The 16,734-nt window shown below is 38.7% G+C and overlaps 1 protein-coding gene across 7 annotated transcripts in view; it reads right to left on the bottom strand.

Annotated features, from left to right (window-relative positions):
* CRB1 (crumbs 1, cell polarity complex component) overlaps positions 1-14,685 on the bottom strand; it is a 110,314-nt gene extending 95,629 nt beyond the window's left edge. For 3 of the 7 annotated variants that reach the window (XM_026854314.1, XM_026854313.1, XM_026854315.1), the window contains exon 1: positions 14,351-14,684. In XM_026854314.1, coding sequence (XP_026710115.1) covers positions 14,351-14,426 — 76 coding nt within the window. In that variant the 5' untranslated portion in view covers positions 14,427-14,684. Of the gene's footprint in view, positions 1-14,350 lie in introns of all 7 variants that reach the window. The other 4 variants (XM_026854318.1, XM_026854319.1, XM_026854316.1 and 1 more) reach the window with 2 other exon arrangements.
* Positions 14,686-16,734: the final 2,049 nt, after the last annotated feature.

Consider the following 16,734-nt stretch of genomic DNA (forward strand, 5'->3'; position numbering starts at 1 on the left):
CAAATCTGTATCACATTAGTTGGGTATCTTTTTTCAGGCTACTCCTGTGGTTTTAGTGAAGAGCTGATGTTCTGTGAGAAGAGGCTCAGTGCCCAGCTACCAGCCCTCCTGTTCCTAGGGTCTCTGAGAAAGGCCTGGGGCTCTGTAAGGGAACAAGCTTCAGACTGCCTTTGCTCCCTAATTGACTTAAGGAAACAAAAAGCAGGAGAAAGTCTGCCTTGCTCATGAGCTCTATTCTGTTTTGTAATGGATGTCCTTTCATTATGCTTTTCAGGTAAGGTGTGGATTGTATGCATGCATGCATGTAAATATAATATAAAGTAGTTTTTAAAAGTAACTTCTGTATTACCTAGGTCTTCTTGTAAGTACCAAGAATTTGGATTAGTATCAAAACTGTATATATACAGGGATTTCTTTTCTGAGAAAAAAAAAAAAAAAACCCAACCAAAAAAACCCACAAAACCCCATAAACTGCCCCCTGCCCATATGGTTCCTGATGATTAAAGTTCCTGCTCAAATCAGTAGTGATTTCATCGAATTGTTAAATCTCAAAGCTTAACTTGTCAAGTATATGTATGGTCTTTAACCACTTCAGTGTGTCCCTTCTATTCCAAAACAGTTAAGAAGTTGCTTGGAAGTTTAACTCAACATGAGGAACACTTAACAGTTGCTAAAATTACCCCACTCATGCTGGGGTTTTTGCCTGTTACCACAATACTCTGCATTTGTTAGATTGATTGCTAGGGAGTGATGCATTCTTTCTAGGCTACTCTTCTAAATTGTGAACTAAGAAAATTAAATTTTATTTTATTATTGGCAAAGGGAAGTAATGCTCCAGCTAAGGTGTTGTAATATTCTTCCTCCTCTGCCACCTTTCTTTTCTGGCTGCCCCCAAAAGGAATCTGTTTGAATGGAATGTTTAGGAGAAAATGCATCTGGAGAGTTCCTGGAATCAGCATTTCACAGCAATTCAGCAGGTCCCACTCCACAGGAGGTGGGCTGAACTAGCTCTTGTAAAAGACCTGAATTCATGGCAGTAAAGGGAATTGTCATTTAGGAACATCTGAATTTCAAGTATAGAATCCTTAACTGCCGACTGACTTTTTTGAGATTACTTTTGCCAGCCTTTGCTTTATGAAGTTTTTATAAAGCAGTTTTTATTAAAAACTCACTAGTAACATGGTTTTGAAAAAGTGAGATCTTGTTTTCACTAGTCTGTAATTCTTCATAGTTCCTTAATTTTCATAACACTTTCTGTTTTTGTCTCTGCATCGTCATGGCTTCAGTGATTGAGTTTTCATAAATCAGAACAATGTCAAGACAATGTGAAGACAGTGTCAAGGTAAATATCGAGGTGACAGTGTGAAGGAGGGAAAGAAAAAAGAGCTGTCAGTATTCAGAGTGCTCCATAGAGAAATTTTTTCACTGATAAAACTACTGTCACCATGCACTGGGAAAGAAAGAATAAAAGTGGAGATATTTAAGTGACTGCACTATGAATATGTCTGTATGACAACTTGGAGTTAAAGAAGGGCTTAAAAAAACAATTTGCAAGGGTGCGTTTTCTCCCTAACTCTTGTCCCATGTTATGTTCTAGACCATGTTCTAGTACCTAATACCCTATCAACAGGGCACCATTCTGATTTAAGCCTCTGACATTAATTTGTAACAATTTTGAGAGTCAAAAAACAGGGATTCATTTTTTTTTTTCTCTTTCTAAACAGTATAACTCAGCATGGAAAGATACTTCATTGCCCACCTACAGGAAGGTGTAGGGTTTTCTGGCTTGACACAATTCAAGATACTTTCTTGGGTGTCATGAGCCATGACCTCTGCTTGTGGCACACTGTGATTGTGGTAGCAGTCTAGAGCGTGATCTAATCGCTCTGAGTTCAGCACTGCAAGGTGTATACTTAATTCAGCCCCACAGTGTATTTTTTTCTGAAACATCTTTAGAAAGGAGGCACATTCTCATAAGGGACAGATGTACAGATCATATGTGCCTAAGTTTTGGCATCAAAGCTCTGGAGGCTTGTGCAGAGCGAGGTGCTGCCCACCTTTAGAGCAGTTTTCAGGATTTAAAATTAAGTAATGGTCTTGCAGAGAGTCTGTGAAATTGCTCTTTGTGCACATGTGCTGTACTTTCCTCCTCAACCTTAGAGCTGGGGAGAACAAAGGCTTTTCTTTACTACTTCTGTCCTGTTTCTGAACATCAGGATAATCGGATGTAAGAGGGTTTAGATGGACATTTGTCAATATCATCGCAATTCTGCAAAAATAAAACCCCCACTGTTAGTGACTTCTAAATGACTTTTTTCTTAAATCTCTTCAGTGGGATTTTTGATGAACTCCTAAATAGTTTCTAGGGAATAATATACCATAAAATCCTCAAAATACATCAGGTGTAGTATTTTCAGATATAAGAATTAGGTGTTAACTATTTGAAATTGAAAAGGCTAAGTATTTTCTATGGATTGCATTTACATATGTATTTCATTTTTATGAAGTAGGTTGGATAGCTAACAGATTTTTCATACTTGTTGCCTATGAAATAACTGAAAATAACCATAGAAATGCTTGCTACTCTATCATCATATTCCTATATTAAGTCTACTTGCAATTCATGGCAGAACTAAATCTAAAAGCATCAAACCTATGTGACTTTTTTTTTTTTTTTTTTTTTTTTTAGATTAACTGCAAATTTTATCCATAGTTGCAGCAGCAATGCTCCAAGTAAGCTGTTTAAACTGATTGTAGTCTAAGTTATATATTGCTGAAGGTTGACTTTTCCCCCTTGACCAGTTAAGTTTTGTTAACCTGAAAATAGCCTGCCATTTTGAATTGAGCATCAGCTGGAGAAGAGTGTGTTTCTTGCCTGGGGCTCAGATGCCTCCTCCCATTAGCGTTCACACCTCAGCCATCATGTGCCTCCAGTAATCACTGAATCTCACCAACCCTCACAAAGGAAAGTCTATAGGATGGCAAATTAGTAAGAGTGTCTTGATCCCTTCATAAAAGGCAACTAAGAGTTATCAAATAAAAGAAGTTATATACAAAGAAAATCCTTACTGTTAGCAATGGAAATCAGATGCAAGGACTGCCTGCATTTGTTGTAACAATGAATAACCACTTGATCATTTTATCTTCTAAAAAACCCACAAAACACACTTGCCATAATACAGATCTCTTGGGCTTAACAAAAATCTGGAAAAGTGTGTGTCTGCTCTCCCCAATATATATTTGTGTATAATATATGAAGTGAGAAACATAAGATCTAAACTTAGTGGTTTGAAGCGAGGTATTCACCTTGCCCTTCTCCAGCTCAGCATTCTCACTTGTAAAATTGAGATGCTGCCTACTTGCAGGCTATGAGGGCAGATCTGATTATGTTTTGTAAAACATGCAATACAGTTCACGAGGAAAAAGCTGAAACTATTCTTATGGAAAAAAAAAAAAAAATCTCTGCACGTTTGCAGGGAAAAGAAGGAATTTAAAAGAAGCCTGTTCCTCCACACTTGTATGACTCTTGGCTTTGGGCACAATCGTACTTTTAACAATAATTTTGGTCAGTAAAAGTTTTTGAGAGTCTAAACTGATCTCTAAACTTAAACTCAATCTACAAGTGCACATACCAGGAGAACAAATGAGTCTTACAAGCTGCAATGATGGACTGACCTTGAACGTGAAAGAAAGTGCTCACTACTAGCACAGAAAAATGTTAAGATTCTAAGACTCCACTTGAGAAGCAGAACTAATTAGAGAAGATTAACAGAAATGAGGTATGTAATAGCTAGAATGGGGCATAGCTGCAGTATGAAAGGCTGAATCACTGGACCTCTCATTGAGGTCAGGATCTTAAACACTAGAATTTTTTTAAAGACAAGTGACAAGTTTTGCAGATGTTCCTATGGCAGCTGAACATTCATTATAGCATTCACGTTCTGTTCTGCACATAGGAGTTTCTCCTGTGTTAAGACTGTTTTCAGCTTTGATGTCAGGATACATTTGTGAGTGTGGGTTATTCAGGACCATGTTCACATTTCTACTGCTCTGTAGGGGGTCCTGAAGAGGTAGTCACCAAGTCTGCACTAGAGTGCTAATACAGTGCAGATTTTAGTTTGTTTTTGGTTGTTTGGTGTTTTGTTTTTTTTTTTGGGTTGTTTTTTTTTTTTGTGAAGATAGTAATTCTTTTCTGTGGGTTTTTTTTGTTTTTTTTTTTTTTTTTTTATTATTTTTCAGATGGAGTCTGAAATATACTTGGCAATCTTTTTCCTCATACTTTCCACTTTTCCTATCACTTCCCTCAAACTCTAATGATCTTTTGATTACTGAATGGTAATAAATTTCTAGAGCTGTCTGGACAGCACTTCCCTGAAATGACCTCTTTACCAGCACTGCAGTAATGGGCTCAGCTAAACTGAAAATGGTTTACAGGGAATAGATGGTGTTGGAAGATGTTTCTGGAGAACATCTAGTCCAACCCACTTGCTCAAAACTGCATCAGCTAGAGCAGGAAACTCAGCATCTATTACCTATTGTATTTCTACTTCTCAGAACTTTCCATAATGATTTCATAAAAATTCCTTATTTTAGGGAAGCCAGATTTACTGTAAGCATGTGTAACCACATGCCTGTGGTTAATGGAAGTGTCGGTGCTCATCAGTGATTGCAGAAAAGAAGCTGTCACCCATGAAGACCTGAAATTCTTCAGACTGATTCAGAGCCATGGCATAAAAGATGTGCAGGCTTAAGACAACAGGAAAATCAGTCTCTCAGCTCTCTGGATGTTTGCAGTTATGTTAATAAAAGTAAGGAAAGGGTCCCCCTGTCTGTAGAAAAGGTGACACAGCATGTCTGAAACTGAGGCACAATTAAATAGCATTGTCAAGTTGTTGTGTCAAGTTGTTACTCTAGAACAACATGTTTCAATACTAGCCCAAAGAAGAAATAATGCAATTCAGGATGCAAACGCATTCCTGATTGCTGATTATCTGTTACACAAAACCTCCAGTGTAATAACAGTCTCCATTTGATTGTAGTAGTGAGTGGGTTGTTAGGTGTTGGAATGGGCTGCCCAGGGAGGTGGTGGAGTCCCCATCCCTGGAGGTGTTTAATAGTTGGGCTGACATAGCACTTGGGATATGGCGGAGTTGGGAAAGGTGAGTGTTAGGTTAATGGTTGGACTGGATGATCTTCAAAGTATTTTTCCAACCTTGGTGATTCTGTGAAGAATGCGGTTGCCTCGAAGTTTAAGAGCTGGGATATAATGAGCAGAGGTCATTCTTACCAGCCAATCATATTCTTTAAGTAAGATTAAAGAATGTAATCCTACTTCTGATGAATCTCAAGTATCTCAAAAGACATCATCCTCCATCTGCTTAAAAAGAAACCACTCTTGATTACAACCACAAACTTCCTGGTTACCTAAAGCAAAGCCATACTGGTTCTAACTGGACATAGCACAGCAGCATCTTCCCTCAAATGAGTGTACTTTCAGAGTTAAAATAGAATTAAAAAAAAAATGAAATCGACTCTGAATGCTACTCATGGAATATCATAAGTAGCTACAACATAAGTATCTCTTACTGCAGCAGAGCATCATCATCTTGGAGATGATGGTTGAGATACAGTAGGTTCACTCTAAGCTATTTTCCTCAGTCACTTGGCAGTGAGAATGCTTACAGAGATCTGTGGGAACTGAAAGTGCCCATATGAATCTATGAACTGGTGGGCAGTTCCCCAAACAAAATGCAGCATCTGAAGGAGTGTTTATGGATTTTTTAGCTATAGTAGAAGTGATGTAGTAGAAAGAGATCTGGTTTTGTCCTGCTGTGTTCACAGAACTGAATCTTCTTCCTTTCTATTACGTGTCAGATCATTAGGTCAGTCTGTTTGCTGGAAAGATTTTAATTCAGATTCTTCAAAGTTTTTCAGTGCCAATCCTTCCTTCTGTTTAATCCCATGGAAGTTTTGCTCCAAACACCTCAGTCTTGTCACTTCACTACCATGGACAGTGGTGGAAGTTCTGAGTTGCTTACTTGTTCTTCAGGAAATCCAATGATCTTTGGGAGAAGCCTTTTGAGTGTGAAAATGGCAATTGATTTTAGTAATTTTAATCATCTTGCACTTTTCCATGAGCTCCAAAGTGGGTACATGTTAGACTAAATTGAATTAGGCATTTAAGACATACTCAATAGAGAACAGAACAGCTAGTTCTTGTATCAAGCAGAGGGTGTTTTTACATGGACTGAGGCTTTCAAAATGTTCAGTACCATTAGTAGTGACTTAAGAATTATGAATGTCAGCTGTGTTGTGTGAGAGAAGGGATGGGTTTTGCTAGAAAGTCTGAATTGGTGGGGCCTGTAAAGTGTGGGTCAGATATTTTCTTTTTGCAGTTGTGTTGTAGAGGTACCTATTTGCGTTTTGCTGTCATGAGATATACTGCTCCTAATACAGATAGTAATTAGAGAGGCTTGGATTATCATTCCCATAAACACATTTTTCATATATTCCTACATTTTAAGGTAAAAATCAAGGTGGAGCTTTACTTCCAACTTTCTTTTAACCTCTGCTTTTTATATTGAACAGGGATAGGAAGACCCCATAATGGCCTTATACATTTTCATTCCTTTTCAATAGCTCTGGTGTAATCTCTGCTATATCAATGTCATTCTTTGGCTGCTTCTCTGTGTCATTGCATGTTTGTTCTGTTATGCAGCCTCTGTTTGCTTATCTTACAGGATGGGTGCCTCCTCTCTCTGTACCTTATCCATGAGGCTATCAAAGAAAGGTAAGGTGCTGCTGGAGAATGCAGGAACAGTTAGGACTTCTTTACACTGTGTCAGACCTCAGCAGTGGTTTTGCCTTTCTTGAAGTTCTTGGAGTCAGCAGACTCAAAGATGAACTACATACCATGTGGCTGTACCTTGGCCATTGCAACTGAATTGCATCTCATGTGGCCTATGATTAACACTTCCGGAACTCTGTATGTAATTCTCAGCTCCAGTTTACTATTCCACCCCACCAAAATGGGACCACCAGCAGATTGCTGTGTTATATTTAGCACTGTCTACTTGCATTTGAGAGAGAGATCCTGGAAAGATGCCTGTATAAATAACAAGGTATGGGTAGATGGGTGCAGACAGCACTCCTTTGTGCATGCTTTGAGCCAGCTCTAATCCAGGGACCATTTAGCTGTATTAGCATGGCACAGTGCCTGATCTAACATGTTCTGCCTCGCAGCATGAGCTTGGATTCAGCACAGTGCTAACAGAACTACACCTTTTCTGCACCAGAGGTGGCTTATGTCCAAGCAGCAGCAAAGCAATATGTATTAGTCCAGACACACTCTCAGGAGCTCTCTTTCCAGGCTCATAACAGAGCCTGATACATTCTTTCAGCTGTGTGGGCACTTGACTACGTTTGGATTCATGGATGGTTAGCCACAGTGAGAGCAGTACCATAGCTGCTTTTTAAGTACCAACAAATTGTCACAAAGCTTAGCAAAACACATCTGAAGCTACTGCTGTATACACGTCTTTTCAAGGCTACATTCTTACAGTGAGTTTTGGATTCCCTGCTGTGAGTAATTCATCAGTGCAGGTTACTTAAATTGCAGTTGCTTGGATCCTTGCAGACTGATGACTGTCTATCTTTCTAAATCCTTGTTTTGGCTTCCTGTCAAATTATGTTGTTCTCAAAGTCCTCTAGTTCTCGTTCAAAGAAAGGAAGAAATGTGTGTCTCAGTCAAATTCAGAGTTAGGGCCCTGCTTGTGGAACAAGGAGATAATGCTCTGTACCATCCCTGTTAGAAACCCCCAAAAGGGAGAACAGGAACTGGCGAGAGAGGAGTGTGACCACTGTATGCTGCCTTTCATCTAGTCCTACAGCTCTCCTGGCAGTCTGAATGAGAATTGGAGCAGCTCTGGGCTTAACTGCTTTAGAGGGCAGTCAGCCTTTGGTAGTCCCACAATATAGAACATAGTAGTACCTCTCAGAAACTGTCAGCAAAGGAAACGTCAGGCCATTGTGTCTGTAGCCGAGTTCTCAGGTTGGGGTTTGCAAGTTAGTTTGTTTACCCATAATCTTGATCTCAGTTACTATGATTGAAGGCACTTTGAAGGAATGCATCCTGTCTGCAAACTCCCTGACTAATGCAATTAAAGATGCTTTGACTCTCATTATTCAAGGAAGGGTTAAGGAAACAGGATTCCAGTATACTCAGCCTTGGGCAGGCAAGAAAAAAGCAGTAAAAAGTAGCAAAGAGTTTTTTCCCCTGAGCATTACACAGGCCACAATTATTCAGGCACAGTGCTTCCCAGCACAGAAGGATGCACCACACAAGTGCCCTGATCCTTAGCTGCTGCAGCAGGGACACTGTTTGTAATGGGTTAGCAGCCCATGCCCCTTTTCTATACAGAAATATTTAGCCCTATAAATATTTTAATTTCTGTCCCTTCTGAAAAGATTTCAGGCAGGCAGAAGCTGCCCTAACTCTAAAGTTTCAGCAGCAAAACTGCAGCCTTGCTTTGTTGATGCCTGGAGAGGAATGTTTTGCTCAGTCTGGAGGAGTCCTTTAGAGCTCCAGTGGCAGTTGTGTGGTGTGTGTCACCGTGTGTCAGGCTGCCCACAGAGAAGCCGTGTCAACTGGAGTATTTGTCAAAAGACAAGCAATTTTCTCTTGACCTATTTTATGGGTGAATAACATATAACCAATATAAAGTAAACACAAGAATCTAACTGGAAGAAGCTTTATTTGGGTTGAGATTTGTTTGCAATTTGCTGGTGTGAATGGCTGATGAAACAGAAAAGTACAGTGAGAACTGATGAAACATGTCAGTCTCTAAAACCAACAAATTAGTCTTTAATATCAATCTAGAAAATGATATGTATCATTTATCTACTTGCTGCTTACTGTCTGTGACTCTAGATGAGTCAATTAGGTTTAAAGGCTTCCCTTAGAATATGTAAATATCAAGAACTTTTTTCATTTTCGGGCCACCACAGAGAACAAAGGGAATGATCAATGTTGTCTAGAGATTAAGGTATTGTCTAAATGGTTTTCTTAATGCTGAGATGTGAATTATAAAAAAACCCACAAATATTCAAATTAACATTGAGAGGTCTTTGGCTGCAAACCCCTGTAGGCAGGATCAAGGGCACTTTGCTATTTCTCTAACTTATTTATTGGAGAGAATGCACTGAATATCAGGAGCTAAGGAAAATGAACTAATGCATATCTTTTTATTTCTTGGTATCTGTCAGGATATATACTTTTTTTTTTCAAACCTTAATGTTTTATAAATAAGTTCTTTTTATTGTCATAAAAATAAAATTTTAAAGTTCTCTTAAATGAAGCATCAGAGTGAAGACTCCTAGAGTAATCTTAATTTGTTGTAGCATGTCCAGAAAGGCCACTTAAGAGTTTCCTAGGCATTTTCTGATATTTGTTTTGGTGCAGTAGGTTCCAGTCTTGTATCACCTATTTATATGGAGTAAGAAGCTGGCTGTAAAATTTAGGTTCATGTTTTTCATTCTTTTTCAGATTTTTTGACCATAAAAATTATACTATTAATAATCTATTCGTTAGTATTTTTTTCTTTGCGTTGCACTGCCAATACATCAAACTCAAATTGCAAATAAAAAGTTAAGTGATTTGACTCTAAAATCTGGAAATCAAACTGCGTGATCTTTAGCACGGGGGTACTATCTATCCCCATTGTAATGAGTGCCTTCAGTTGCTGAAGTGTTTATTTAAAGCCTAGGGTACCAAAAATTAAAAGTAAGGTACTTGATGTCTCAAAGAATGAGAGTAAACTATTTTCTAACTGAAATTTAGTCAACAATGTTGTTGTTAATGCAACAAACAAGGCTGGGTTAAGGGCTGCTTTTGTTTTGAAGAGCAAATACCCAGTTGCCGTGCAGGAGGGGAGGGAGTCATCTGCTTGCCCAGGAGCTTTGCCTGAGCTGCCCTGGAGCCTCAGTGCAACCACAGCCCTTGGGGCAAGTAGGGACCTATGCTTCTCTGGGGCTCCATCACCTGAGATCTTCACAGATCACCCCCAAGGTGGTACTTACTGCCCTTCATCTACAACACCAACTGTGAAACAGCAGTCTAGACAATCTCTGGCAGATATTTATCTAATCTGTTCATTAAAAAGTTCTGATATGGAGATTTAATTATCCTTGAATTGGGAAAGTTCACTCAAATCTTCCCTGATGCATGTGGAATCTATTATTTTGCCGAGCCTGCCCTTCTAAAGGTCATAGGGAGCAACCGATCTCATCATCTTTCTTGATTGCTATTCTCTTTTGTGTAGGTAAGACTGTAATCATGCCTTCCCTTAGGCTTCTCTTCCTGTGACCCTTTCTCACAGGGCACATATTTTTAAATATCTTCCTATTTTTGCAGTCCCTTTCCAGCATTTTCCTAACTGCCTCTCTCTTGCTCACAGAAGCCCTCAAAACTGGATATAGCCAGCACTGAATAGCAGATTGATTATTCTGCTACGTCTTGCCTGTCATTTTCCTGTAAACACATACAGTAAAATATTTGCCTGTCCATATAGCTTTTCAATAGGGAAGTACTCAATTTGGCCATCAAGACTTGAGCATTCTCTAAACAGAGTGCTTTTTTTTTTTTTTTTTTTTCCCCCCCCCTGAGTTTCCTCCTGTAGAGAGGAAAAGATGTAGAGTTGCACTGGAACAGGACTCCCTAGGTGTCCTAGCTTCATCAAAAGTAACAGGGGGAAAAAAAACCTGTGGATAGATAGATATAAATTTAAACCTTGGGTGGAGATACCTTTGAAAGGTTTATGTGTGTGTGTGTGTATATATATATATATATATATACATACATACATTAGGTTTATGTCCTGTGCTTGTATGAGATGCTTTAACATTCCAGCATTGGTTTCTCCAGTACATTATCACTGATGCTGCACAATATTTCAGTGTTTCAAGATCCATGCAAGGTCTGTGCTGCTGCTTGAGCATGAGTGATAAAAACCCCTTTTGTCCAACCTCTTTTCTTTCTCATCAGATTCTTTCCTAATAGGTCATTAGTCACAAACAACACCCAGTTATAGAGATTGATCAGTGTCCTTGCAACAGAATTCCCTTTCTGTTCCTTGACTATGAATACATCAGTAAGTGCTTTATCCTGTATTGCCAAAATCAATGTCATTTGGGGGCTAAACTTTCAAAGATGCTGATTTCTTGTGTTATAATTTCTAGCTTACTAATAAAGGATGTGGGGAAATGTTTAACCTATAGAGGTTCTGCCTGCCAGCAGAGAAATCCTGCCCCTGAGTCTGTGTGTACAGTCTCCACACCTTCACCAGCAGCACCTCTTCACCTCAGGAGCAAACATCAGAGCAACCTGATGGACACTCTTGCCCCAAGGCAGGCCGGTGTACAACTAAGGAGACATCAAGGACTCCCTAACAGGCTCCTCTTCATTGTGTTGAGAGCCCACAATATTTCTGGAATTGTAACTTTGCAAGATGAAACCATACCAGTTCTTTTTTTATCAAGTACATGTATTTCTGAACATCCGTATTTGTATTTGACAGTTGGGGCTCTGAGAGACCAAATTAATTACAAATGGTCTTTCCAAAAACAATTTATACAATTGAAATTAAAAAAAAAGAAAAAAGATTAGATCTTGTTTGTAGGAAGGCTGTGATTTACAGGTTGAAATCCCTGTTGCTCTACAGTTTGTTAAGTGTTGTTACTAGTGATAATAAAGGTAAAATACCATTTTTACTTACCCTGGGAATTCAAAAGGAACCACAAATTATAGGACTACATTCTTTAATACTTTAGCCATCAGATTTATAGAAGATTTATGTGCAGTCAAAAGACTTTAATAAAAATTTAGCATCTATTCAAACAGTTAGCATTGTATAGGAATTAAAGAACTGTTTATCATAATATATGCCATTAGCTATTTTACAAATAAGAGAGCACAAACCTATTTTAATAATGTTGAACAACTTCATATTTCCTTTTAGTTCAGCATATTAATTTTATGCTATATTAGAATATTTTGTTTTCATGTAGCAACACTCCTGAAAAATACTTTAATTTCATTGCAACTGTTACTAAAAGACCCATTGTCTGTATGGGACACTTCTTAATGTAGGCATACCTCTATTCACCTCAGAAAAATTGATGAGTTGAAAAAAGTTACATGTACATATGATATTGGGAAATTAATAGTATTTAGAAGCCACATCTTCCTAAGTTGTTTAGAATAAATAATTATAAGGAAGACTTTAAGCAGTACATAAGATTAGAATCCTTTAAGGGAAAACAAGTCCAGCAAATTAATTTAAAAAATATAATGGCTGACATAACTTTTATAAATATCAGCAATCATCTCTGTTCTGTTTTATCCTCAGCTTTTCTATCTTGGTCTTTCTCAGCCTTAATGTTTAAGTAAGGAAGTAATTGTAGTCAATTCTTCTGCTTCTTTTACTACCTGTTCATAGTTATGTTTTTATTAACAGCAATTGTTAGCAGTTTCAAATGGTGTACAAATGTTCTTGAGAGGAAAAACCTACAGAGATCATGAAATACATTGCATCTATAGATACAGATGTGGTCCTGAGTCTGATTCTGGCTCCTGCTGTGGCTGCTCTATTCTGGTATATCAATTTGTATCACACCACTCTGCAGCAACCACAAATCTACCTGAGAAGGAGAGTCCTCCAAGACTGAGAAGCTTTTGTCCTGGGACTGGCTATGTGGACATAACCCAGAGAAAACTCATGCCACATCTGAAATGTCATCCCAGACAACTATGTTAAGGAAAAGGCACAGAATGATATACAACTACTATTCCCTCCTTTGGCATCCTGCATTGAGCAGAGCTCAACCAAGGTCAAAGCCAAAGTTTGTGTTTATCTTTTTTTTTCTTTTTTTTTTTTTTTTGTAACGGATTCTTGGGGGGCTTTCTTTGTGCATGATGTTTTTGCTGTGACCTTTTTAATTTTATAAGCACTTAACTTTTAATTCCCTTTCCCAAAGCTTTTATATTTTGTTCCAATTTGCCTGCTTCATGAATAAATTAAGTTTTCTTAACTAATACCATTCCTGTTACTTTCTTTTAATTAGGTAGCAGACTTTCTCTCAGACACTTTCTGGTTGTTCATCCTACAGTATACAGACTTTTAAAAATTGCTTTTCGAAATTGGAAGATCTAGTCTCTCTTTTTTTCAGGGTATGTCCTGTTGTGAGTTAATTTAAAAGAACACTTTGGCTTCCCTGATTCACATCAGTACAGCCCAAGGAAGAAAACTACTAGGATAAAATTATGTTTCTATGACATTCTCTATTTTTTTCCTGTATCTTAAAGTCTGGTTTTGTTGTTGGTTTGGGGTTTTTTCAGTACTGGTTGATCCAACTGCATCTGTTTGCTTTTCAGTGTTTAATTTATGTTGGGCTGTAAACTGTCCAAGTAACAATTTGAGTGATGCAGTAACAGAAGGTGACCCAGATTACACAACACTGTACGCTAATGCCAAGTCTTCTTGTTTAATGGCAGCTGCTCAAAGCTTTGTCTTATTGTGATTCACATTCAACAGCCACAAATCAAAGAGCCTCCTCAGACAGACACACATCCTGCCTGTCTTCATTTTAAACATGTTCAAGAGCTACTGCTTTTCATACACAGATGTCAGCCTCACCAGCTGAGGCCATTTAGCCTCCTTGGCTTGTATTTACTCTCAACCATCTGACACAATTATCAAGGAAACCCATTGTGACTTCCAATATTTTGTATACTTCTGTTTATGTGGAAGTTTGCTGAGAATATTTTCTCTATAAAAAATAGTTGGACTTTTATAATTCCTCATAATGGAGATATTTAGAACACTAAATACATCACAGTTGTTTAATAACTGATTTCTCTAGAGATTGTAATTAAAACCGCATATATAATAAAGCATTGAGTGCTACTAAGATACATAACATGAACAGCTGTAGCAAAGGATAACTTGGTCTAGATTTTAATCAGATAGGTTTAAATTTACTGGATGAATGGTATCAAAATGCAGACTTTATAGGTATATTTTTAAAAGAACATTTTATTGCTGGACTTTCAATATGTGAAGCAAGGTATTAAAAATGCTTTCATTCTTCATTTAAAAAAAAAAAATTAAGCATGAAGAACAGGAAAGTTGTCATGCAGGGAGTTCATACAACTTAGTTTCATAAACCAAATGTTTTTGGCATCTCCATCAAATTTTTAAAGCCTTCTGACAACACAAGCTTCCTGCTAGAAGTGTATGTCTAGCCATCTACCCAGAAGACATGTCAGAACATTAAGAAAAAGTGCAAATCTTACTTTTTAAATGGATGAGCAGCAAAAAACTGAGGTAGAAGATGAGTAGAGAGTTAATTGTTGAATGAGCCATATTCATCTTGATAGGACATTCTCTGCGGAGTTGTCTGTGGTCCGAAGGGCTGGTGCTGATCCTCACTGCTTTCTCCTCATCTCTGAAACTAAGGTAATACCCAAGGTACCCAGTCCTCTACAAGCCATCTTTGCCTGAGTCCCTCATCAGCCTGTTCACTGCAAACCTACAGACTTTGATTCAGAAAGCAGTTGTGCTTGTTAAGGTTTTACTTAAGCAGGTCCGAGTGATTTTTCAAACCTGGTGCAGATTTGTCTGTGAGCTGGACTGGAGTCTTTCTGCTGCAGAACAGTGTCGTGCACGGTGCACTCTGCCTGGCTGACGCTGTACAGGAGATACGGCACAGTGCTCTTCTCGCTCATTGTTTTCTACTAAACCTCCATTACATCACACTCCTGATTCATAGTATAAACCATGCTTTCTTGCATAAAGTCAGCTAACAAGCAACTTCTGCTTTCTGCATTTTTCCTGTATTTTACCTCCTTAGCACATGAAGTTAAAAGATGAAACATCCCCACTCTCAAACTTTTTTGTGGTTAGATACTAGCCTGTTCCCTTCCACAATCTGTTTGTTTGGTTAGTTTTGTTGTTACTGTTTATTTACACTGGATTTAAATGCATCTGCCATCATGAAAAAGCATAATAACTGAGAGATGGCGCAGGTCCTCTGAGCTTCATCAGGTTGTAATTTTGAACAGCTCATGGAGGAACCAGTCACTTACAGATTCAGGAGTTAACATAATAAGGTCAATAAGAGAAGGGGGGATGGGGGCAGGGGATGGACTCCATTTCTCTTCATCCAGAGCTGGCCTTAGACAACTGTGGCTGGTGCAAGAGCAATGAGTCTGCCTGTGCTCAAAGGAGCCTTCCCCAGCTGCCATGGCAGCGCAGCACTGTGCCTCTTCACTGCTGCGGGGCACAGGCAACGTTCTATTTCTGCCCAAAGTTCTCTTGGTGTCCAATATCTCATCTGTTGATTACAACTTTGCTCACAGCCTTGGCCTGGGCTAGCAGAAGAGGGAGAGAAGAAAGACAGCAAGAGCCCCAGCAGCCATGTTCAGATACTTTGATAAGAGTACAAGCTTTGGCCTTCTAGCACTTTACAAGCACAGGCATTAAGTTTGTATGTTACTATGGGTAAGCTATACCACAACGATTATTGCTCTATCATGATTTAGGCTCTGAGGCCAAGAAAGAGATGAGCTGCTTGTTTGGCAGTGAATCTCCTCTTTCCACTACCTTCACCTCTACCAGCCTGTCTGTCCCTTGGCTCTCAGTGCTTAGCACTTGCTCTCCTTGCCACAGTAGAGACCAGGCGTTCCCAAGCCCAGTAACAACCCTGAAGAATCTGCTTGGGCATTCCTATGCTATGCCACTGTAAAACTGGTAACACTTAGTAAATTTGGTATTGTCTTTTGTCCGCCTCAATCCAGTAGCATTTTAATCCCCAGTTCAGGAAGTCTTGATAACGCATTTAACTTTACACAGATACTTAACTGAACTAAGCACAGACTTAAAGTCAAGAACGTGTAAGGCCACAGGTGAGTAGGAAGAGCAGACTGCTGATGTCAACATGAATTTAAGAGATTTGTTTATAATGGGTAGGTACTTTCACATCCACTCTTTCAGCTCAGTGAACTCAATAATTTAAAAATTTCTCCTGCTGCAAGGCCCTTCCTTCTTTCCCACCTAATTCATGTGCAACTTCACCCACCCACCTTGTGGCACATCTTTTCAGACTCTCTTTTGCTTCTCCTTGCACCGGGAGCTCTATAGCCTCTGCTTCTCAGCAGACCTTCACTTTCTCACAGGCTGAGTCTCCAGCTCCTCTGAGCCTCTCCACTCCACATGCTGTTCTTCAGGGGGCTTCAGAGAACTCTCTCTGGTCTCTCCGATGGCAACCCAGGCTGGTTAGGTGTCATGAGCAACAAACTTTATGATGATCTGGGTTCCTAGTGGAAAGTACTTCAATAACTACAAAGTTAAATATAACTAAATGGCTAATTATATTTTTCAGCTTTCTCTTTTAGCAATCCCCTGTGTTTTATATGTACATTTATAGTTGTTTGTATGTTTTCTTCTCCTTACCATCTGTCTACTTAGTTTTGGTTTGAAATTATCTGGTAAAATATATGAGCATTACAACATAAACATGAAAATACTATTCTGCCATCTGGGAATTCTTCTGCTGGGCTCAGTGAATGTAGTTGAGCTCAGTGCTGATAGCCTGCTTTAAATGCATTATTATTTGTTTGCCACTACATGACTGACTTAGAAGAACAGCATTTTCCATTATATTTTTGAACAATTTTTA

This window comes from Athene cunicularia, assembly GCF_003259725.1.
Source record: "Athene cunicularia isolate RWA chromosome 8 unlocalized genomic scaffold, athCun1 chr8_part1, whole genome shotgun sequence".
In the NCBI taxonomy this organism is placed as follows: Eukaryota; Metazoa; Chordata; class Aves; order Strigiformes; family Strigidae; genus Athene; species Athene cunicularia.